This window comes from Dermacentor silvarum, chromosome 4 (assembly GCF_013339745.2).
Source record: "Dermacentor silvarum isolate Dsil-2018 chromosome 4, BIME_Dsil_1.4, whole genome shotgun sequence".
Taxonomy (NCBI): Eukaryota; Metazoa; Arthropoda; class Arachnida; order Ixodida; family Ixodidae; genus Dermacentor; species Dermacentor silvarum.
In genome coordinates, this window is record NC_051157.2 from 34178943 (window position 1) to 34202888 (window position 23946).

Genomic DNA, 23946 nt, shown 5'->3' on the forward strand with positions numbered 1-23946 from the left:
TGCAACGAAATACATCGGCGTTGCCATTAACAGTTTTCTAAAAGCGTGCCGCTAACAGTTCGGGACGATCTAAATAACTCGAACGCCAAGGCATTTTTTTTTTTTTTTTTTTAGCGGATTTGGCGGACGGATATCTCGAAAGTGGTTGCTAGTCTTAGAATTTCTGTTAGAAAGACACGACTTCACTACTCCTCACCTTCAATTTTGCAATATCAAGATGTGCCCTAAGGTTAGTATTAAAAAGTTACTTAGCATGTTTTAGTTAATTAGCTAAACTGTCGCTGAAGTCCTTGTTGTTGCTATTTTGCGTCCAGCCACTTAACGTATCTGCGAAAGCGGCAGGGGTCTAAATGTGACAGTTTCTTGAAGAAAAATGTCGCATAAAAAGAAACATTAGGTATACAGCTAGGAACTCAATGCCGCAACATGCGCACGCTCTTCTCCGACAGGTATAAAGAAAAATTGAAAAATGAAATGAGAGAAGGGTGCAGGAGAGACAAAACGTGCGTAATGACCCTTGCATGCAAAGACCGCCACAATTCTTATAATTTCATGTGATAATGTCACATCTGCCGCGGTTTCCGCATGCCAAGCGCTGAGCAAGCAAAAACTGCACTCGTTATCGAAAAAAAAAAAATAGAATGGGTTACAATTACTCAACACCAAAAATATAGCCAATCATCGTTACAAACGACACTTTCGAAAAAGCAATTGACCGAATTACATATAAAAGTATAAGCGTTAATTCTGCGGCGTTACGTTCAATATTACGCTTTCCCTAAGGGTAGAATGCAGAAAATGACGAAAAACAGTTAGGAAAGCGTTTATTTCATGACTGCTTTATACGTTGCTCACTTTAGGCAGGAGCTGGCTCGCGAAAATCGCATTTGTCATCTGAACGCGCTAAGGGGGAAGGGGGGGGGGGAGGTGAAATAAATGAACGAAAGAAAAGATGAAGCGAAAAGAAGATGTGAAAAGAATCTGTGCGCACAAACACGAGGAAGGCAGTCGACAACGATTTCCCACAGCCCCGATGCTTTTAAGGGGTGCTGACATGTTTACGACTATTCATTTCTTTATTTTTTTATTTTTCTTTGAGTTAGACGAAGGTCCTATAACTCTAAACAATAGAAAAAATATTGACAAGCCTCAGAGCGCCGTTAATAATTTAATGTAATAGATTTTCTTTACTGCCCGTTTCGGTTTCGTTTCCCAGGTGGATAGTGTGTTGCGACGTCGTGTCATGACACAGTTTTGTGGTCACGTGAGAGCAGGACATTGCCACGTTTTGACACTCGCTCGGTCGCCTCGTATGTTGCTACATCGGCCCTCGCAACGAGCAGCTGAATACGAGGCGGCGACCGAGCGAGCAGGAGCGAGTGTCAAAACGCGGCAATGCCCTGCTTTCACGTGACCACAGACGGTGTCATGACATGATGCTGATGCTTTAATGGCATCCCCTTTGAAGGATAGGAATAAACTTTGTTTGTCCAACGGTTATAGGCTGTTGGTGCCAGGGGCTATAGGCTGCTAGGGGTCCATCGCCGGAGAAAAATCCTCCGAGATCCTCGGCAATGTCCCTGGCCCGCTGGACGGCCCACTCCCTTTTGAAACAGGACGGTGACAAATAGTCACCTAGTCTGCTTGATTTAACCAGGTATGCTATACACGTCTTTCATTGTAGCATTTTTTGTATACATCTTCGTTTTTCTTTTTTTCCTCGAAATTTCTGTATCTACCTTGTACCTATGCCTGTAACAGATCCGGTCGTATCGACCTTTTCCCTGCTTTCTTTCCACCAATACTCCAAACGCCTCTTGCTTTCCGTCCATTTTAAACCCCAAGCGCTTCTGGAAGGTGTACGTTACCTACGGGTCTCACTGGGTGAATCCCATCGCATTCCATTAGGATGTGCTGAGTGGTCTCCGGGTTTTCGCTGCAGCGTATATACATGCCTCATCTTGTGCTTTGTGCAATATTTGCTGCGGTACGTTTTTCTCCTTAGGCTCGAGCCTAAAAACAGCAAGGCACTGCCCTTTGTGTTATCGTACATAATTTCCCTTCTAGTTTCTTTCTTCCCATTCTTGTAATTCTTTATTTTTATGGACTCCCGGTTGTCTATTTAAACTTTCAGTTACCCTGTACTTGCTGCCAACTTTCTTGACCTCTTCCTCCACTCTGTGTCCACGCTTTTCAGGTGCAGATACTTGTGCACTTTTGCCGCCCATTTATTTTCCTCTATGATCCCGAGTCGTTCTTCAGAACTAATTGCTCTGTGCTTCTCTGACTTCAAAAGATGCCCAAACCATATCACCCTGCACTGCCTCATTTATGATTTTACCGTGGGCTCTGAGGCTTGTCAATATTCTTTCTAGAGTTTACAGTTCTAGGACCTTCGCCTAAAGCAAAAAAAAAAAAAAAATCAATAGTCGAAAATATCATGCCAGTACCCCTTTAAAGAAACACACAGCTGTTGCAGAAAGGAAAAAATAGCGATAGCAGCAGTTTACCGGTAGCCATTATTGTATGAATTCTGGTCGTGAGAGCGCGCCGGGCGGCCGCGGCTCATGGGGTCGTGGACTGAGAACTCCACCCACGCCCAAGGCCCATCGAAGGACCCTGCGGTTTCCTTTTATTTTAATTAAACGTTTTCTCTCTCTCTCTTGCATCTGTCCAGAGGGATCGCAGGAGACGCCAAGCGTATGCTGATAACAGTGCCGCCGCCTCTTTTCTCTTTTTTCCCTCTAAGTGTTGTGTATGTGTTGTTAAGTGTTCATCACTGTATATATCATAATCGCCACCCAGCACCTTGAGTAGCATGTCAGGCTAACATCTCTAGCATATCACTAAAGCATGTTTCTCTCTCTCTCTCTCTCTATGCCGGTAGCTGCTGTTTTCATTTCCTACAACCTTACTAAGCTTACCGTTTTGCCTTTCGTTTTCCTTTCAAGAGACAGCTATCGAGAGGCGCGCTAAAGAAAAATATTACGTTGACGAAGGGCAGTGAAGATTAAATATATACGGCGTAAAGCCAGAGGGGGGTGATAGTTTGCACCTCCCAGCATCGCAGACGGGCAGATATATTACTGTCAGAGATGGTTTCGTATCCCAGCAACGACGAAAAAACCAAAAGCGGGCGACGACGATCGCCTTGAAATTCCTTCACCCAGATCCCAGTGACGGTGCACATTCGCTATGGCGCCTCATCGGGGACAGTTAATAAAGCCCCGTTAATAAAGGATGATTACACTGCACTCGAAAGTGTACGAAAACTCAATCTGGTAACTTTATTGCTTTGGGCTTTTCTCGGCGACCGAAAAGCACCAAGAAACACGAGAAGTGAAATACATCCTGGCGTCAATGTCGCGGTTCAGTAACGTGAAATTAAACTCTGCCTTTATTTTCGCTGCTAATAATTGTTTCTTTTGTCTTTCTTTTTATCTTTATTTATTTATTTTTTATATAGCGATAGCTTTTTTTTAATACGCCCCACTTCGCGCTTTGCGCGTCTCTTGTCGTAATGCATAAATTACAAAGATAACCAACCTAAGGTTATTGGTTCTGCCGAGATTTTTTCTGCCCGATGTGAAAGTTCCGAAAAGCGAATCTGCTTTAGTGTTTCGTATTACTATCTATTTAAGGTAGTCCTACTTTTGGGCGTCCTAAAAAAAAAAGTATGGCAGAACTGAAGACGCAAGTTTTGAGTTCGCGCATGCTTGTACGTATACACATCGTCCTCTCTCTGCGCATTTTAGCTTCGAGGTCAAACACCTCTCGCACTGGTAAATTGGCGACGGACAGGAAATCGGAGAGGCGATTTGCTTGTCCTCGTTTTCGGTGGTTTGTAGTTCTGGCCGCACATCACCATCAAATGGCGCGACTACAACAATTGCACACAATGCGGCATGCTGGTTAGCCTCGAATTGCAATCCTGACGAAAACACATTGCTTGTTTGCTTAAAGCGCATGCAGAGCCACTAAAAAACGTAGAAATTAATAATCGACTTATTTTACATATATTTACTGGCCTTCTGAGGTATGTTCGTGTGCATGGGGGAAAGCGCGTCTCAGACGTAGTCAAATCCGAAGCCAGAAGCCGAAATAACGCTGGTTAAACGGCCATGCGTGTCTTCTAAAAACGTAAAAACCTTTTTTTTTTTTTTTTTTTCCCTGACCGCACGATTTGTCAACTCGGCATTTTGCGGTTAAATGAATGCGTACAGTCGTTCTTCGTGATGAAGCTTAATAAAAAAATTATTGGGTTTTACGTGCCAAAACCACGATCTGATTATGAGGCACGCCGTAGTGGGGGACTCCGGAAATTTGGACCACCTGGGGTTCTTTAACGTGCACCTAAATCTAAGCACAAGGGTGTTTTCGCATTTCGCCCCCATCGAAATGCGGCCGCCGTGGCCGGGATTCGATCCCGCGACCTCGTGCTCAGCAGCCCAACACCATGCATAGCCACTGAGCAACCACGGAGGGTGAAGCTTAATATGTAGCCTGTGGAACTTGTCCGTAATTAACTGTTATAGTATAGTGTGCGGGCTGGATCTGTCCGTATCCCGGCAGCTGTAAGCATTTCCTCTCATGTTGCCTTTGCGCAGCCACGGCAGATGGCGAGCATCCGCCCTAGCCGTGGAAGCAGAGCTCTTTTGGCCCTTCACAACTTATCTATAGGTATACTAAGCCCCAGGACTAGGTTAGGGAAGGGGTAAGGGCCGCCCAAGCCCCAAAGCCTCCGAAGAGAGACATCTTCCAACACTCTTAAAAACGTTAGCACCCTTTGGGGCTGAGCTTGTCCCAAAACAGTGATCATCATCTATCTTTCCCGCATTTCCTTTCTCTAATACACTGCGCGCCCCGGTACTTCCATGTCACGAACGGCGTGCGCGTTAAGCGTCACTTAGCATTCTATATACAGGAAAGTAGTGAGCGCAGACTTTTCACGTGTCGTGTCGGGGTAGACATTTTTCCGGCTACGAGGCTGGAGCGGGGAAAAAAAACTACGGAGAAAGAAAGTTCAAGTTCAGCGGATGTGTCGATTCTTCCCAGGACTTGCGCTTTCCCGCGAGCCAACATCGATCAAGCATCAATTTCTAAGCTTGAGCCTGCTTCATCAGTTCGCTCAAGCTGGCAATCGTCGCCGCCGTGCCGTCCAACGTACCGCAACCTATCGCATCTGACAGGCGCAGATCCCAACTTTGCTAAACGATGCCATTATTCATCCCGTTCGACGTCGCCCAGGGAAGTCACCCTCATGCCAGCTCTGTGGGCAGTATCCCAGCGCCTTGCATAATTAGCGGAAATACCCCTCGAGCTCTCGCGAATCCGTATCTCATCCCGCAACCACATGCTCCATCCGTCCACTGTAATTGGAGCTCAGTCACTCCTCCCCGACGCTATGAACCTCCCTCGTCTAACATAAATCACGTCGTACTGGGACCACCTCCTAACCCAAAGCAACCAGACGAACATTATGCCCCCTTGACGACAGATGACGGAGTATCCGACTAAGGGTCGTTTAAAGAAAATATTTCGCTCGCTCTCTCCCCTCTAGCAATCGCGCTCGCAATGAGAAAGGGAAAAGCGTTTTAACCACCACGAACCACTTAGTAGACAGCATGAGACGTTATGAACGTGAGACACGAGCATAAATCCACTCACCCCTCAAGGCCGCACTCAAAGAGCGAGAAACGCCGTAGGCCATCAACAAGCAACAATTGCGACATCTCAGTGCAGTGTACAGAGCTCCTCGGTCTCACAATAATAACATTAACGTTACACTGGAATCGAAGCTCCGAGGCGTCGTCACGGCTCTCGGAAATGAGCAGACGACGTCAGTCCCTCAGGGGAAAGCGGAGAACGGTCACATGCTTTCGCACAATCGGACCCCTGATTGGCCGACGGCAGCTGAAGCTCCAACTATGCTTCACCTTTGGTGCGGCCCTGGCGGTCATTGAAGCCAAGTAAAGACAGGAAAATATGCTGGAGTGGAAGCTCCCGCACGCAACTTCTTACCAGCAGAGGTGAACCAGCGCTTGCCCCTACTTCACCTCAGAAATAGAGCCTTGTCAGGTGCTGTCCGCTTGTATATATTGCTGTGGTATTGTAAATGCTAGGTTAATTAGAAAATAAAAGCTGACTGTTCTCGACAAAAGTATCTTCGGCTGAGTATTGATAATGTGAACGTCCATAAAAAATTTCCAAGACTTTCATGCTTCATCCTAAAACCAGTAACAGAAAGACGCATGTCGATCATAATATTTACGGCAAAATTAGCCATACTAAACTCGTGGGGAGTGAGAGGAAAGCGCTTCTTTTCCTGCACCGTAAGCTAATATTTTATCGTGCCCCTGCTAAGATGGCGGCGGTCTGGCTTCAATTACGAGACATCATTCCCACTCTTGCATTTTTTTTTTTTTTACCCTCCATGATTGAGACATGGTAGCTGTGCTTACCAATGCATGCCCACGTGACGAGGCCACGACGCCCTCTCCAGAATGCGATTCTTACTGCAGACTATAATCCCGGTTGTTTCATTTAAACGAATGCCTTGTATAACCACGGATATGTGACTATAGCCTCATCCCCTCCAAGATGTTCAACGGAACGGCACAGCCGCAATCGCTGCCAGTCGACGTATATGTGCGCCATGAAGATCCAGACGACACACGGAGGCGGCTAAGGTCCCACGTGATCGCAGATCTCAAGGCTTCAGAGTGCGATTTCACGAAGATGCGGCGGTATCCTGCCGTCACATTCAGTGGGCAGGAAGCTTTGATACGCACATCTACGCTAATGTTACTGACGTGCGTTTTCTTGCAAGGCAAGGTTATAACAGACACGGCCAAGTTTCCGAGCTATTTTTCAAAGCTTGTAATTCAAAGCGGCCAACAGCAAAGATGAAACCATCATAATCGTACGCTCTTCTCGCCCGTAATGTGCCCGCTTGTTCACAAGTATGCGGCTTTTCTACATGGATGGCAGGATCCTATATGGACCCCGGAACTGGCAGAATGGTCCATGGTGTTACTGTGATTGCTACTTTAGTTGGAATAAACGTAGTTTTAGCGCTGCACGCGTGTGATTTGCTAGCTATTAATATTTTGCTATATATGTCGCAGATGACAAGGGATGCAGAAACTCATCAGCACAGGAAAGCCATCGGGAATTAACACAGGCCTACATTAAACTTTATTGGTCTCAGCTCGCTTCCATTGTAGAGGACACACACACACACACACACACACACACACACACACACACACACACACACACACACACACACACACACACACACACACACACACACACACACACACACACACACACACACACACACACACACACACACACACACACACATACTACATACATACACTACATACATACATACATACATACATACATACATACATACATACATACATACATACATACATACATACATACATACATACATACATGCATACATACATACATAAAGAGCAGCACTTTTGTGAAGTTGAACAAGCGTTATTGAGGGTCAACCCACGCTCCAAACCCCGACTTCTTGCCGGTCTCGATGGAACGTTACAAAACTGGGACATTTAAGACCTCTGGTGCACTTAGTTCTCCTGGTGGAACATGTTTGAGAAGGGAGACGTTTCTGACGAACGTTCCTTTACTGATACCGCGACTACAGAATCAAGAATGTTCCAATAGCGTTCCTCGACGTCACTTGGGAGGTTATGGACCTCTGAGTTTGAAGTCGGGCCAACCTTGCCATTATTGGTTTAGCAAGATGCGAGATAATCTATAGCAAGCTTCGTGTTTTGACAGGGACGGGGGAACCGTGGCCAAATTGTTTTGCTGATAGAATAAGTCAAAGAACCATTCGTGTACCTCTTCAATAACGCTTGTATGACTAGGTCAGGTTTGTTAGTGTAACTGGGGCGGGCATTGCGGCAGGAACACTGTAAGCCGTGCGTCACCCGTAAAATGAACAACTGCCACCGTCACCCAAGGCGGCAGCGTTCGCCAATCGCCTTCCTTGTCACTGGATGCACCCACGACAAAATGCTGGAGAATCTTCCTTTCCTCCTCATCATCATCATTAATCCCTATGCCCCCCCTTCCCTCTTCCCCAGTGCAGGGCAGCGGGCTAGCGCACGTCAGCTCATGCCGACCTGTGCCTTTCCTGTAAATAAAATATCCCTCTCTCACTCTGGACAACCCTGCTACACTGATGCAGTTTTGGTGGTATTTATGGCAAGTACTCGATCATCTATGGGAGTCCCCATATTCATTACTGAATGATCACGTAATGCTACTACCTTGTCAATTTGGCTAACCTCTCATTAAAAAAGAAATATCGGACTCTCACAATTCTGGTACCAGAATAACGATGTTCTCACAGTGTAAAAGTTGCTCGGCATCTTACACATAGCGGCTTCCAATTTGCATTGGTCGCTTAGCATTGCACTGGGCGCTATCTCCAGTTGTCAGTCGCACTGGTCGGAAAGAGACAGCGATTATGTGCCAGTAACTACATATCTTCCCGACATGATACATATCTCGTAGGAGCCAACTGTCTGTCTCGTGTCGCCAGCTGTTGTCGTGCCGTTTGACGAGTTCCCAGAACTGACCAGATAGCGTTGATTCGTACACACGCGGAAATGCCAGGACCAAACAAGCGCGCATGAAGGCGTACCAATGGGCTTCTTGGCTGACACTAAGCACGAGCGACGCAGTTTTCTTTTTCGGGACTGAATATTGATGAACCAACCGGCAGACTTTCCTGAAAACATGCCCCCTCTGCTCAACCGAACGAATGTCCTACCTATGCAATCGGTGATACCCCGCCCCTTACGCGTGACTGGCCTTGACACAAGATTTCAACTTTGCGCAAGCGCGTGCCACCTCTCGGAGCGTCATTGACAGCGTTTTTCAACCGCTGATTCGAGATTTTTTTTTTTTTCTATAATCACTAAACAGCTGACCAGGTCGCGTTTGCTGGCTTTCACAAAGCCAACCGCTTCTTTCGACCTCCCAACGACGGCGTCACTAGTCCGCTGGTTGCCCGAAGTTGCTGGCGTGCGTGAAAGCGAGACGATACACAACGCGGAGCGCAGTCGTTGGCGCAACCGCAAAAATGACCGGTGAGTGTTCGGCGTTGTTTTGCCCTTTCGCGACTGCTGAGCCAGCTTACGCGGGGCCGCATGCCTCGATGAAAGCAACTCATGCCTACGCGTACGCGACGATACACACACACGCACTGCGGTCTACGCTGCTTTCCCCCACAGCTCGGCTAAAGAGGCTCACTTCTACGGAGATCGAGAGGGAGAAGAAATAAACAACACGAAATGTTGCGCACGAAGCACAGGACAAGTTTCCGAAGCGTGTTTTTCCCACTTCGGTTCCGATCGGCGAAAAAACCCAAGCGCTACTCGGACAGACCGCGCGCTGCAGTCCGCCGGAATGTCTCTTGCTGCGTGCACAGTGGTGCATCACTGCCTGCGATAGCACGCTTACTTTATTATTGCTGGACTCGCCGAAGCGTCCAACCATCACAAAAGCCGAGCGGCCAAGGAGACGACGTCGCAACTGCGTACGAGACGAGAGCAAAAAAGAAGTAATCGTCGCCGAGCGTCCGTCGTCGAAGGCGTTCCTTCTCAGCAGAGCGGGACGGTACGCTTACTCGAACACCGCCGGTTTTCCGCCGGTGCAAGAAACCAAGCAATTAACAGATATGACCGAACCACGCACAGAAACCCCCGGTCGAAGCGTCCCGAGTAAAAGGGGGGTAGGGAGGAGGGGGGTGAGGGGGGCGCTCGCTAGCTCACACCCGACACCTGACAGAAAATCGACAGGTTGTTTCCGTGCCAGGCGGCCCGTACATGGAACGCATCGGTATCCCCTCATCTCGTAACACTGAAGTCATATTCCCAACATCAGGGAAAGCGTCCATGCTTTTGCCAAGTTCTTTTGGCGTCCCGAATCTAGAGGTAGAAGCGCTTAATTTTGTTTGTTTTTTTCTGTTTAAGTGGCGCACGTTCGCTGTAATGTGCTCGCTGGCTGACGGCAAAGTATCTGCGGCTTCCACTCGTCGCGCAACCAATGAAATTTTCGCGGGCCGAGAGATACGTAGACATCTCGGAAACTTACCGTAATGTCTGGTGGGGGTAAACTTTTTCCTGCTGGCAAATGGACACCTCAACATGACAAGTCACACGCGCACTCACACACATACACACACGGACACGCACAAACGGATGGCCAGCGAACTAGCGAACAACCAGCCGAGAGCACGGCCAACCAACAGTTTCCTGGGGATGCGTAGCCAGCGAAAACCCGAGACGCGCTATTCCGTCCGCCCGCGGCTTTTGTGCTAGTTTCGTTTTTGGCGGACGGCGACGTGCGCCTCAGCGCGGCATCGACGGCGAATCAGCGGCAGTGCACGTCGCATTTCTCGTGCCTCAGAGGTTAACAAATTAACGTTTTCGCTAACGACGTAACTAACCTCAAAGGCACGACGATGTCAACGAACCTATGCCCCTGTGGTCAGTCAAATGGGACGCCGCTATTAAAATGTATTGGTGTCAGCTAGCGTGCCCATGCACTAGGCGCGAAGTTATTGCGCGAACTTTTGCCTCACTTAACACTGTCTTTTTTTTTTTATGAAGATTGGGCATTAATCATGCTAATGTGCTCGACAACATCGGCGTACGGTAAGGAGGTCCGGCGAAATATAAAATACATTGAAGATTTTACATCCGCAAATCTACAGTGAAAACAAGCGATAACGATATGTCGGTGCGTCGACATGCGTCAATGCTGAGAATTCCATGCAACATTTTTTTTTTTTTTCTATTTATCGAACGCTGCACGTATGTGTTTTCATTCGCACTACAGGCTACGCGCGCAGCCCCAGTAGCAACTACTACTAGCAAGCGCCGCATACTTGTTATTTTACGTGTCTCAATTATATCTTTTAACTTTTTATATTTAAATTTAGAAAATATTTTAGACGTGTGAGTAAATAATGCTCAACAGAGCAATTGCTGAACCCGTGTTCATGCGTCCTAGCGATGCGCTAGTGCATGTTTGTTTCACGTTTTGGGAGGAGCTTTCATCAGCTGCAGGCGACGATCAAGATAGCAAAGTAAGCAAGCTTTTCTGTTTGCCTTGGGTTGGGGATTAGATTTTATCTTTACATTCAACATTGTACCAGGTATTTCTGCGACATTCCCAGCAAGCTCGCCATTTCACTTTCTTTAGCTTTGTGCGGCTTCTAGGCCTACGTAGGCGACGCCGAAACTCACTCCCACGGTGTGCGATTTTGAAAGGTGCAGTGCGGACTCCGCCGTGATGTAACCGATGTTAAGCTAGGTCTTGAATAATCTCAACTTTGTTTTGCGCAGATGTCTGCCACTACGAACATCGCAAGGTTTGAGGATGAGATGAACAATATCCCTCTCGCTGACGAAGATGCTCAAGGTAATAAACGTTGTGGATTTACGGCATTTTCTGTGACCAGGTGCTTTGTCGAGCCCACACGGAGTTTCGCTAGTTTTCTTGTGCGTTGCTGGCAGAAATGGTTCACACTAGAACAAAACATTGAAAAAATAAAGACATAGCCAGCTTTTTATTGTGGCCGTTTAGTTAACATCGACCATGCTGCTGTCATCAAAACACAACCGAGCACCAAGACACAACGGTGACCTGCTTACGAGCGAATGACTTGGAATTTACAGATGAATATAGACTTGTTGCTTGTAACGCATGTTTGGTTAACAAGAATGCCCTTCTTGATGTTTACTTATTGACTTCGATCCACTGACACGCACAATCTTAGAATCTTCTTTATCTTCATAGCTGCATAACGCTCGCGCTTTATGAAAGGGGCGCTTGCATGGTGCTGAGATTTCAGTTCTCAGAGACATTGCCACAGCTCGCAAAACAATGGCGAAAACAATCTACAACTGTTGAGTGCGTTTTAAACATTGCCACAGGATTTTAAAGTTGGTTGAATCCATCAACATCTAAGGCACTTTAGTATTTAATAATCATTTTTATTTTTGCCAAGGTTGTTACAATGCCTGGTGTGCTTCAAAAATGCATTGTATGTTGTTGTTGTTGGGCTAGTTGGTTATAATTGACTTGATACACATTAGCACAATGAAAGACAACCAACACGAGAAAAGACAGGCCATAACTGTAACTAGTTCATCTGCAAGAAAACGCCTGACATACATACGAAGATACGTTCACGCTCTTGGCTCTCAAGCACTCATTGCAACAAAATTTCAGGTAATTGGAATTCATTGCAGAAAAGCTAAGCAGATTTATCACTAATTAAATCCTGTCCAATCTGTTTTACGCAAGTGCTGTATTGTGCAAGTATGTGTCAAAGCCTCATATGTTATCGCCGTCAGATAAGCCACCTGGAAAGCAGCAAGGGCCAAGAGCTGACTGACAAGAGTGCTGCTGTGAAATCTCTCTGCTCATTTCCTTTTCAATGCTTTGGCATTAAACCACCTCTTAGCCTCATGCTTCTTCATTGACTTGCTGTGTGCGCAGCTATACATTATTGCATCTACTGCAAAATCTTGCCTTTTCTATTGTGCAGATGAAAGCGACACATCTGTTTCAGCTTGCAGTGCGATGGGAACTCAGAGCATAGAGTCTATCCCATCCACTTATACCAATGGCAGCAGCAGCCCTGCGCTAACCTGTAAGTTGTGTAGGATGACTCCTTATTGGTGCATCTGTCTGACTGAATGAGTTGCGCAATGTCAAACACTGCTGTGGCACTCTTCACACAAGTTTGAAAGATAGAGCGACTGTAATATCCTGTAATACCCAACATATTATTTTTGCTACACTGGGCTTGATATCCTAAAATTCTTGCTTAAGCACAAGAAACGTAACGTATAGCCTATAGTAGCGTTTTTGATGTGCTGGAGCGAGTATTCAGCTGCACTAGTTATGTTTTTGCTCGAATTACATTTCATTGTTTTTTTTGTTTTTTTTTTTTTTTGCACGAATGTACTCTCCTTGGCCAGAAGTATAGGCGATTGAACAAGTTGTTCTAAATTTCCTTGATGTGGGCATCAAAAAGTTCAAAAATAACTTTTCCAGGTGTAATTTTGCATGACAACACACTCTAAGAAAAGTTTGCACCCTTTGGGTCTTGTCTTGTCCGACAACAATAGTCATCTATCTTGAGCGCATTTTCTTCCTATAATGCTGCGCGCCCGGTACTTCAAGGTCTCAAACGACATGCTTGTTATCACCACGACATAGCATTCTCAAGAGGAAAATAGCAAAGAAATGCAAGTGCTACACGCGTGTGGTATTTGATTGTTTCACCGAGGCGCGCGGGCGCCATCACTCGAGAAAAGAAGAGGAAGAACGAGCTGGGCTCGCGCTGTGAACCTAACCGGTCAGCGCTGCAACCGCTGTTGTAAATACATCCTGCAAATAGTTGCCCGTCTTGCCGACTCGTTCTTCGCGTAACACAAGCAAGGCAGATGACAATTCTTGTTGTGGAGCAAAATAAGCCCCAAAGGGTGCAAGCATTTTCAAGAGTGCAGTCTAGAAAATGTTTACACCCCATGGGGTGTATCTTGTCTGCAAACAATATAATCGTCATCTGTCTTGTTTCCGTTTTCTATCTGTAAAACTCTGCGCTCGCTGCTTTCCTGTCAAAAAAGCTGTGTCATGCAAAAACCCACATGTCATTCATGATCTGAATGACCGGCTTTTATTTCTGGGCTAGGTAAGCATATTTCATGTGATGTGATTTCGATTATGATTTTTACACATGTGGTGCCGCAGCTGCAGAAAATATGCTGTCAACTACTTCATGCATGCCATTTTTTAATTTACAGTGGTACTGAATTTTTCTGTGAAATAACTTGTGCAGCACATTTTGGGGGAAGCAATAGCACAACTTATCAAATACGGCATCTTGCATTGCATCTATTGCAAATGCAAAAGTCGCAGCCACCAAAATCTGTATTCGGAAGGCTGAGAGCAAAGTTTGCATATCCAGTACGTCAGCTCTTCATGTGAAAATGGGATAGTCTCATTATCCCACTGAGCAAGCTTCAGGTGCCCTGAAAAAAGTGTATTATGACTTTGAGATTGCTCCTTAAGTACCTGTTTAGTGCTGTAGCTTTGCTATCTTGTGATCTTGTTTATAAGATATTTCTATGTTATGGTATATGCACAGGCTCCGCCACAGTTGCATCGTCATCCTATGCATGAACTCATTGAAAACTCTTGTCTATAGCCCTGGATCCGGACATGAGCCCCGATGAAGCCGAAGAGAAAGCCAGGCTGATTTCACAAGTACTAGAACTCCAGAATACACTTGATGGTCAGTTGCAGCCTGCAGTTTGCTTTTTTCTCTCTTTCAACAGAGTTGCAAAGCATAATGAATCGCTGGTGGCCTGAGCGAGGTTTTAAAACTGGTAACATTGACCACTCAAGCCCTGCATTTTACGGCAAACAGGAATCCTGAACTAGGAAATGAACTAGTCTTGTTCGTTTTTGTGTTCATTCATTTATCATTCTTTGGTTCAACATGGCACAATGTGATGCATAAGAAAGGATGTGTGGAGAAGGCATTTCTGCCTGTCCACTGTGCAGGAACTAGACATTGATATGTGCGAACTCGCATCCAGGGAACTTGACCTATGCTTACTGAATGTTGCCTTGTGACAGTGAGCATTTTATTGACTGCAGAAATGAGTGAACCGAACATGGTGGATTCAGCCGTTGTTTGCCAGCTTGCTGCTATTCATGGGAATCCCTGCGAAAAAGACATCTGTAAGGTGCCTGCCCGGCTGATGCACTTTGCTTGACACACTCGCATCGGTAATGCATACCTGCCAGCTCTCCCGATTTGTCCGGGAGACTATCGAATTCCAACCGTTTTTCCCTATTGTATGAGCACGGCCATAAATCTAAAAAAAAACTGCAACTACCCCAACCGGGAAAAAATAAAACACAGAAAGAAAAAAGTGTTATGTAGCACAGCTGCATCGTAATTAGCATTATGCGCCAGGTAGCTAGCTGAAGTCAAATTTAAACCCAAACCATTTGTCTGTAGGCAGTGTTGGCCTAACTCACTTCACTTCACATCGAGACGTGCCCTGAGGAGTGCTCTTGAGACAAAGGTCCGATATGCATTTCATTATGGCCGGTTCCCTTAAGTCAACTTCGTCGTTATACAGTTTTGTTAGGCGGTGAAGCATATTAAGAGTGAAAAAGGGCCACTGTTGCTGAACATAGGACGTGTTCCTTAATTATGCACATGCCCATGCGTTGTCTCCGATCTCAGTACAAGTGCCAAGACATGTAATAACTGTACTGGTAGCCATTATGCACTATTTCAGGCGTCCTTGGTGAATCTCTTTAATTTCGCTGTCCTCAGGTTGGCAGGTATGGTAATGCGTGGTGCCTATAGCTGTCCATCTCACTACTTCTAGCAGAGTGAAAAGGCATGCTAGTGACCAGGCTAGCATCCTTGTAGGATGCTAGGTGTCTCAAACTACATCATATATTGGGTCACATAGAACACACCTACACACTTGTCTCCAGGCAGCACAGTAGCAGAATTAGGGCTGGAAAAGTGGTAAAGTTGCCTAAGACTATAGTTGTGTACAACTTAAGCAGGCAGGAAAGGCCCCACTCAGATGACCGAAGTGCGGCAGCCGATTGCCTCCGCGACTGAACAAATAGTCCTGCTGTTGCGGCTCGGCCCAGCTCGAAGCGCGGGCTGCCATGTTCTCCTTCAGCGGGTTCACCGGCCGTCCAGCTCATGATGTCAGTCTAGAGTGCGCGCCCTTTGATGGAGGCTCGTGTGCATCCGCCTTTGAGGGGCAAATGCCGCTGCCTTCTAAAGTTGTACCCAACTATAGGTCAGTTGAGGCTAGCTGTACATTTTATCAGCTGCACCAATGCACGAAATGAAAACACACAGGAAAAACTGTTTATGTGAAAGTTTTGTGAACTTGAGCTGTAGCTGCACGAGTGTCTGAATCTCAGCCAGTTGGTATACAGCCACAATAGGCCATCAGTTGAATCGTGGAACACCAGACAAATACGAGCATATGAAATGCACTGCAGCAATGTGTATCTCATTCTATTGTATTGTTACGGGTTCTGCAATTCAGCCAACGGTTTATCATGACGTACAACTGTACTATTATGTCATTGGAGACTAGTCTTCCGTATCTTCACAAGTAGGACATGAGCTTTGCATTTTGCCCTTTAAAACACTGTGGCATGCTTTCTTTAAGCTGTGTTGTAGATGATGAGTGCATTTTGGAAAAAAACCTTACGCTATAACCAATTGCGTAAAGAAATGAACCTGTGGATTTTGTGGATCTTGTGTATGGACAAATGCTTTGTTAGTGTGTACTTGTCTGCTCAGCTGCAGTGCCTAGCATTTGAAGCAGAGGAAGTGCAGGGAGCGTGCGCCACTGTTTGATTTCACAAGCTTTATTCTTGTTTGCGGGATCAAATCCCGGCCGTCGCGGCCTCATTTCGATGGGGGTGAAATGCTAGAACGCCCGTGTCTTGTGCATGTTAAGGATCCCCTGATGGTCAAAATTAATCGGAAGACCCCCACTACGGCGTGCCTCATAATCAAATGGTTTTGGCACGTAAAACCCCTGAATTCAATTCGAAGCTTTATTCTTGCATGGTCTCCATCATGCTACTCGTTTTAGGGTGGAAGGGCACATTGGCTTTCTTAATGGCAGTGCGGTAGACAGATGTTAGGGAAGTTAGGGAAATGGCCATTCAAGTTTACATGGCGACAGCCTTGGCATTCACTGCCCTTAAAGGGACACAAAAGAGAAACACACAGTCGTTTCAGACTGGAAGGGTATCTTCCCAAATTGTATATTTTCGTTTGGTGGTCAGTGGATATGACTGAAATCTTCATACATAGTACTCTTTGATTTTCAGCATACTACGAACGCCCCATAATTTCTGAGACTATGCCAAGGAGTTGCACTCCTCTGTTCTGGGATGTTCTGTGTCATGTCACTTCAAGTTAATGATAATGTCAGCTTTTGTTCCCTGCCGTCACCCCCTCAGTTTTGGTATCAAACCCATTTATTTTTGTGAGCTTCTTGTGACGTATCCACTCGTGTTTCCAAACAAAATTTGACGTAGAGGCTGCTCTATATTCACACTACCTGAAGCTAGGCCTTATACATCCTCCAAGATTTCATTGCAGTTGGCCTTAATTCAAGTTAATGCCCAAACTGAGGTGCCGACAACGTCTCTTGACATCGTGGTAATCCTGTGCTTTCGCATAATTTGGATATTTCTTGTGGAGGTAAAAGCACCCAGAGGCTGCAAAGTTGTCTCTGCTTATTTTGAAATTCAGTCTAATTCTTCTTCAAAGACAAACCAATGACTAGCCCCAAAGTGCTGTCAGTCTACAACTTCACTAGGGGGGAGCCTGTTCACGCAAACTTCAATGTAGTGTGGCCATGTGTTTTTCATTTTTGCATCTTTTCTGGCTTATCAAGCCTCCTCTCACAGCAGGACAAGCTTGCTTTGTTTGCCAGAAGCGTAACCTACCAGTATAGCTCTACCTTAGTTTAGTGTCCCTCTAACTAAGTTGGATGGAAACAGTAGCTTACCAGTTGACTCGTGATTCTAAAGACCTGTTGTACACTTTTCCACAGACCTCTCCCAGCGTGTGGATAGTGTGAAGGAAGAGAACTTGAAGCTCAAGTCCGAGAACCAAGTCTTGGGGCAGTACATCGAAAACCTCATGTCTGCCTCCAGTGTGTTCCAGTCCACTTCACCAAAGACCAAGAAGAAGTGAACAATGTATGCAGGATTGCCGTGTACGTTGAAAAAAAAAAGGCACTGCTGCTGCTGTTCCTGCTTAGCGATGCGTAAATGAGGACACAATGCACACTGGGGAACCGGTGCTGACCCCACACAATCGGCCATTTTAATTATGCTTTGATGTTGCCTTTCCGAGTCCCGCTGTCCTTTTAGTCTTACTGCTGTCAATTGCAATGTCTGTAGTCATCAGTGTGGACAATTCATCAAGGTGTGTAGCAACCTGGAAAGCTGGTAATGTTTGTCATGGAAATTTTAAGGGCCCAGAAGAAATCTCGAAATACTGAGAGATTACCAGGTGAAAGAATAACTTTTAATGTTTGGCGTGCCTGATTCCCCACAAGGCTTTCTAAATTATTGACTGTGTTTCCATCACATTTGGTGTTGTTTCAGCTCTGAACTGCTGGACTATGATTAGAAAGGGCATTTTCTATGGATGAAATCTACGGATAGTTTGCCACCGCACCACTCATTAAATTTTTGGATAAAACCTGGAAAAGTCAGTAAATGTTAAAAAGTGATACGTATTGCTAGAGATGTTGCTTTAGTTACTGTGTCGACTCATGCAAAAGCTGCACCTCTAACCGTAATCAATAACTTCAAGGAACAGTAATTTAGTTTTACCTGTATTTAAACTACCACAAACCTAGAGAGATAAGGAAGCCATCTTCCAATGAAAAAAAACAGACTCCGCTTGGCTGTGTCGAGCCACAGCCATAGTTGTATGAATGTATGTTTTATAGTAGCCAGTGTTATCCATCCCGGCCTATGTGAGCATATAGGGCATTGTGATCTAAAGAAAAAAGTGCACACTTTCAGAAAAGAATCTCTGCGAGCACGAGTATGTGTGCATTACCTACACAACCTTTCACAGAAAATTTTGAAAATAATGAAGGTGGTGCTATTATAACGTGATGTACCATATATAACGTGATGCAGACAGTGACACAAGATAGGGAATTTTTGCACCTTGGAGAATAATAGAACTCGCAAGTTCAGCGAAACTGAGTGTATGCCCATGTTTTTTGCTCGTGGCATGACTTGTCAAGTTCTCGTTTAAGTTATTGGAAATTGACACTCTGTATGCGGGCTGGCAGAAGCAAAAAAAAAAATAGGGCATTGACCTTCGTGACTGAAACTTTACCGAAAAGTTTACATGGCGAGTAAATGTAAATCTTGTTCCACGCCCATATTCATTGATAGCAGGCATTATTGACAAAGAGATGATGGTAAATGCTCCATAGGCAACCAGCAGAGACTGAAAATCTCCAATGTGATGCATTTTACTAGGACCTTACACTAGAGTGTAACATAATTTTTCAGCAAAAATCAGGAGAGTGTTTGGTGTTTTCTTCGGCACACCTTAAGTCATAGGCCAAAAAATTCACATCTGATTTTTAATTAAAGACCAGAACATTCAATGGAGGAAAGAGTGTAACCTGACTGGGGTAGCAGTTTCAGTGTTGGGCAGAGCACGCATGTCTGCTTGTTAGAGGTTCATTACATTGCAGAAATGCACTTTATTTCAGCTGCTAGAGATGTTATTAGTTGTACATTTCTGTTATGTCACTTAATACATGCCTTTCTGGCTGGCTGAAGCATAGTGCCGCCATTTAATAGCATTCCATTCCACAACTTAAGAACGCTGTAGTCAACCTTGAAGACAATACACCCTTTGAGGTGATTACTATTATAGTATCCTGCTAAAGTTACTAGAGTGAAATCTCGCGCTGTCATCGTAAGAAACTCTATAGGCACTGCAGTCATTGAAACACTACAACACTGATGGGGGGTACCATACACTTTTGTACAATTCGGACATGGCTTAATTAAAAAAAGCAAACAGGCTTCTGTCATTGTTCTTTTTGGCTCAAGTAGAGAAACAGTTTTTTAAAGCAGTAGAGTCTTTCACCTTGACAACTAGTTATGTCATTTCTAATGTATGACACTTGTTGTTTACACAGCAATTTTTATTTGAAATGTTCCGAAAACAGTGGTAGAAATTGGAGGGTAACTGAAGCAAATCATTGCCATGCAGCAAAACTGCCTAAACACATACTTGGAAGGTTGTTCAAAGCCAAAGGCAGAAAGTTTAGACAAACTTATGTACTACCCGTCAGTCCTATGCTGGATGCAGCGCTGCACTGATGTCTTGCAAAGCTGCTAGTAGCAGATTTTCCTCTAGTAAGTTTAGTATGAAGCTCCGATTGCTATTAACAGTATGAACTGATTATTCAGGCATTTGCAGCCGCTTAAAGCCACTCACTGCTGAAAGGTCTCTTCTGGTGTTACTAATTGCCGTGCTTTGCTTCCAAGTTCAAACGCTGCTGGTAATGGGCTTTCTCAAATTGGACTATGTGAGCTTCACCATTCCCCTCTCGGCTTTGTGCGGTAACCATTGCAGATGGTGTTGGAATGCTGAGAACAGACGAAACCAAAACTAAGATGACTGGCATACAGGTCTATTCTGTGTCTCAATTGAACATCTAAGACCACTGGACAAACATTTGTGGCCAGATGAAGCCAGGTTGGAAAATGAAAGAGTTTGCTGTGCAAAGTTCAACTTTTGTTGCTATCATGCTTCTTATAAGGGTGGTTCTTAGTGTCGATGCATCCCGTTGACAGCTTCACTGACCATCCTGCAGTAAAACGTTCATGTAATGCCATGTTAGGCGGGAAGTTATTTAGCATACCAGGAAAAGGGCAAAGCTTGTTGCATAAAATGAGGTATATAGCGCATTTCTCTACCCATGACATGCATATTGTTTTGAACTTTCTATAGCAGTCTCTCTACATCATTCATGCATGCACATGGGTGAATCAAGTAAACGAGCATGCTAATAGATTAAAAAAAAACGATTGTGTGTGTGCAGTGTGCACGTACCAAATGCAGGTGGCACACTTTTAGAGCAGCAATACAGTTTGACTGCCGATCCCCATGGTCTCTACTTTTGTTCTCAACAATATATAGATGCTTTATTGGTAAACTGTTCAGCACATGTCTTCATCCCTTCTTTGGAGTGTTCTTCTCCACAGTGTTAAGGGAAGCAGCTCTTTGTTTTTGAGAACATTTGGAGCAAATGAATCTGCAGGTAGAAGAAAACTGTACTACAGGTTTTACTGCCAGTTGGCTGAACATATTTAGCTTGGCATCAAGGACCATGCCATACAGCTTGTGTGTGCGCTGAATACAGAACATGTATACCACACCACTCCTGCTTCACTGGCACAAACCATGATTTTTCTGCGTCTTGTGCAAAACACAATTCTAGTCACATAAAAAGTGCTTTATGTTGCAGACCTCTGCATTTTTTGTATTGCTGCCTGTGTGATCTCAATAAAGACCACTACATGCTGCAATGGTTTGTGTTTGTATTTAAATGAACAGCTGTTACAATTTCACTGTGTGGTTTTTGGGTTCTTCATGCATGCGTAACCAAATGTCACTGCCTCTAGAAATGGGGCCAGTACAGGATAGGAAAGTATTAGATTACATGTGCAGCCTGGCAGTGAAATCCTTTGCAAAATGTGTAATGCTTCAAGCATCAGAAGCACTAGGGAAGGCAGAGCGGTGTTTATATTGTAGCGTATTTGAGTGCCTTTAGCGGGCACAAAACCGCACAAGATTTGGTAGGTCTTGCTATACCAGACAAGCTGCAGAGCATGACATTGCAAATATTCAGCACTGCTGCCATCACATTCTGCGCAGGCAAAATTTACAAAAGTTACTTTGCAAAGATTCTGGTTTGAAGCAGTAAAGAGAAGTTTTGACACAGTTGTCTGCGCTTTTATTCTGTACTACGCCTGTTCGCTTATAGATTGCAGCTTGTCTATCATCATCATCAGCCTTATTCTTATCTCCACTGCAGGACGAAGGCCTCTCTCGGCGATCTCCAATTATCCCTGTCCTGCACAAGCTGATTCCAACTTGCGCCTGCAAATTTCCCAATTTCATTACCTGCCTAATTTTCTGCCATCCTCAACTGTGCTCCCCTTCCTTTGGCACCCATTTTGTAACTGTAATTACATTGTCGAGTTGAACATCTTAAATTTGCACAGTGGGCATTGAGGTACGCCATAGTGGAGGGATCAAGGTTAATTCTGACCACCTGGGGTTCTTCAATGTGCACCCAAAGCGTGGTATACGAGCATGTTTGCATTCTGCCCCCATCAAAATGCAGCCACTGCGGCCAGGAATCAAATGCGCGGACTTGTGCTCGGCAGCAGAATACCATAGCCACATGAGCCACTGCAACAGATAGGCCATAGAGTTTCTCACTATAGTGAGCAAACTCTATGACATAGGCATCAGTTTCACTTGACTTGGAGGTAGAAGAGCCATTTGCTATGTGGGGTGGCTAGCTCCAACGTGTGCGCAAGGACTTGCACTAGGTTTTGTGTGTCTACATGCGCTTTGCGGCCACATGAGCAGTCGTAAAATCTGCTTTAAATTTACGTAGGCAGCTTATTGGAGCTGCGCGATATTCTTGAACCATGGAGCAGCGCTGCTACTACTCTGTGCACAATGATGCCACTTTTAGTCTACCTTAGGTACATTGGCACCACCTTTTAAGTGTACAGGGACCTTATACATTATGTGTAATTTAAAGCTAAGCTTTCTAGGAGAACTCTCGAACTTTGCTGACCGTGGCTGCCGCTGTCTTGCCAAATAATTCGCGCAAAAAGAATACAAGAAATTAATGCCTGAAGATGGGATTGAATCCGTCTTGCTGCACAACAGCCCAACACTCTAACCATTAGGCCACAATCTTTTTTTTTTTTTTTTTTTTGTACTTACTGTGTCAAGTGCAACGCTGTAAGCAACAACCCCACAAGCACTAGCCAACACACTATGCTTTGATGGCCTGAAAAAGACTTAAATTGCACGAAGTGTACACCTTGCAAGACAGAAAGCTACAAGCATTTTTGTACCTAAAAGAGTGGCAACAACAGGCAACCGATCAAGAGGTAGTACCAGTCCAGCTGAAAATTTTCTAGGTCGTACATGTCCTTGTTTGTTAGGGACGTTCTACAAAGGACTGAAGAAAGTTTTTATTTTGAATCGGCATACCATCTGATATTTGATTGCATCCTATGAAGGCGACACGCCATTTGATATGTTTTTCCTAATTGACTACATAGTTTCCGGAAGACACGCATGATGGAATGTAGTGCTGAGCCCATTACTTCTTCGAAATTTCAGTTTAATCCAATAATTGTTCATTAAGTCACAGCCACACGCATACTTCTCTAGTGCCAACACCAATTAGCTCTTTCAGACTATTTCTATGCGAGTCACGTTGCACACCGCGTGCACAAGAGATCACGTTTGTACAAGAGCACATGTGTGCGTATCAGTTTCCATTTGGCCACAGATGCTGAAATGAAATGGGCAAATAACAGTCAACCTAACCACTGTCTTTCATGTCGCACTTCTCTCTGCATATCCCTTTCCTCACCATTCCTCCCTAAATAAATAAAAATGTCACCTTCGTCAACGTCTCACAGTATGTATTCGCATGAACTGCTGTCAGCATCTTTGCATAGCTTGTGAACGATGTGATCCATAACACTGCATGACATTGAAGTTATCACATTGTGGTGCACAAACAAACATTACGTGAGATTGAATGTTGCAGCTGTATGCACTGCGTTCAGTTTTATAGCATTTAAATAACTGCTTCACGCAGATTCAAATTTGAGCATTGGATATGTACAAGTTTTTTTATAACTATCAAAATTCACTGTTAAAACTTTTCCTTCTCTGTTTTCGGACACCAGCACCAAATATGTGGCCACAATTTTTGCAGTTCTATACTAAGTGTTAGCTACATAAAAAGTATATTCCTGCAAAGTGTCGTGCATGTGTTAACGTCTACTTTTCAGTGCAAAATGCATGAAATCTACATTCTGCAGATTGAAACTATGTTAGAATGGTAGCTACTTTCTTGCTAAAACCTAATGTGGGCATGCAGAACTATTAACTGGATTGCTGAAGGAAATTTCTCGTACTGGGATTTCATAGATTTCCCATGGATATACAGAATATTATAATATTAATTGGCCATACAATGGATAGAA

The 23946-nt window shown here is 44.8% G+C and overlaps 2 protein-coding genes across 7 annotated transcripts in view; one reads left to right on the forward strand and one right to left on the reverse strand.

The window, feature by feature from the left end:
• LOC119449743 (uncharacterized) overlaps window positions 1–10307 on the reverse strand; it is a 392329-nt gene extending 382022 nt beyond the window's left edge. For 3 of the 4 annotated variants that reach the window (XM_049665418.1, XM_037712988.2, XM_049665417.1), the window contains exon 1: window positions 10150–10307. The gene's annotated coding sequence lies outside the window, so the exon portion shown is untranslated. The remainder of the gene's footprint in view (window positions 1–10149) is intronic. The other variant, XM_049665419.1, reaches the window with a different exon arrangement.
• LOC119449750 (short coiled-coil protein A) lies at window positions 9005–21225 on the forward strand. 3 transcript variants are annotated; one of them, XM_037713001.2, is made up of 5 exons: window positions 9005–9143; window positions 11406–11481; window positions 12614–12718; window positions 14282–14368; window positions 17700–21225. In XM_037713001.2, exons 2-5 carry the CDS (start codon window positions 11406–11408, stop codon window positions 17840–17842), a joined length of 411 nt encoding a protein of 136 aa, XP_037568929.1. In that variant the 5' UTR covers window positions 9005–9143; the 3' UTR covers window positions 17843–21225. The 3 variants fall into 3 exon arrangements, with proteins under 3 accessions (XP_037568929.1, XP_037568928.1, XP_049521379.1); XM_037713000.2 differs by lacking the exon at window positions 9005–9143 and adding an exon at window positions 10950–11146; XM_049665422.1 differs by lacking the exon at window positions 9005–9143 and adding an exon at window positions 11156–11330.
• Window positions 21226–23946: the final 2721 nt, after the last annotated feature.

Excerpts from the sequence above, each read along its gene's own strand:
- LOC119449750 (XM_037713000.2), top strand. The coding sequence starts at position 11,027 with ATGCTCAACAGAGCAATTGCTGAACCCGTGTTCATGCGTCCTAGCGAT. Across the intron at positions 11,147-11,405 it reads GCGACGATCAAGATAGCAAA|ATGTCTGCCACTACGAACAT; the intron begins GTAAGCAAGCTT and ends TGTTTTGCGCAG. Across the intron at positions 14,369-17,699 it reads ACTCCAGAATACACTTGATG|ACCTCTCCCAGCGTGTGGAT; the intron begins GTCAGTTGCAGC and ends ACTTTTCCACAG.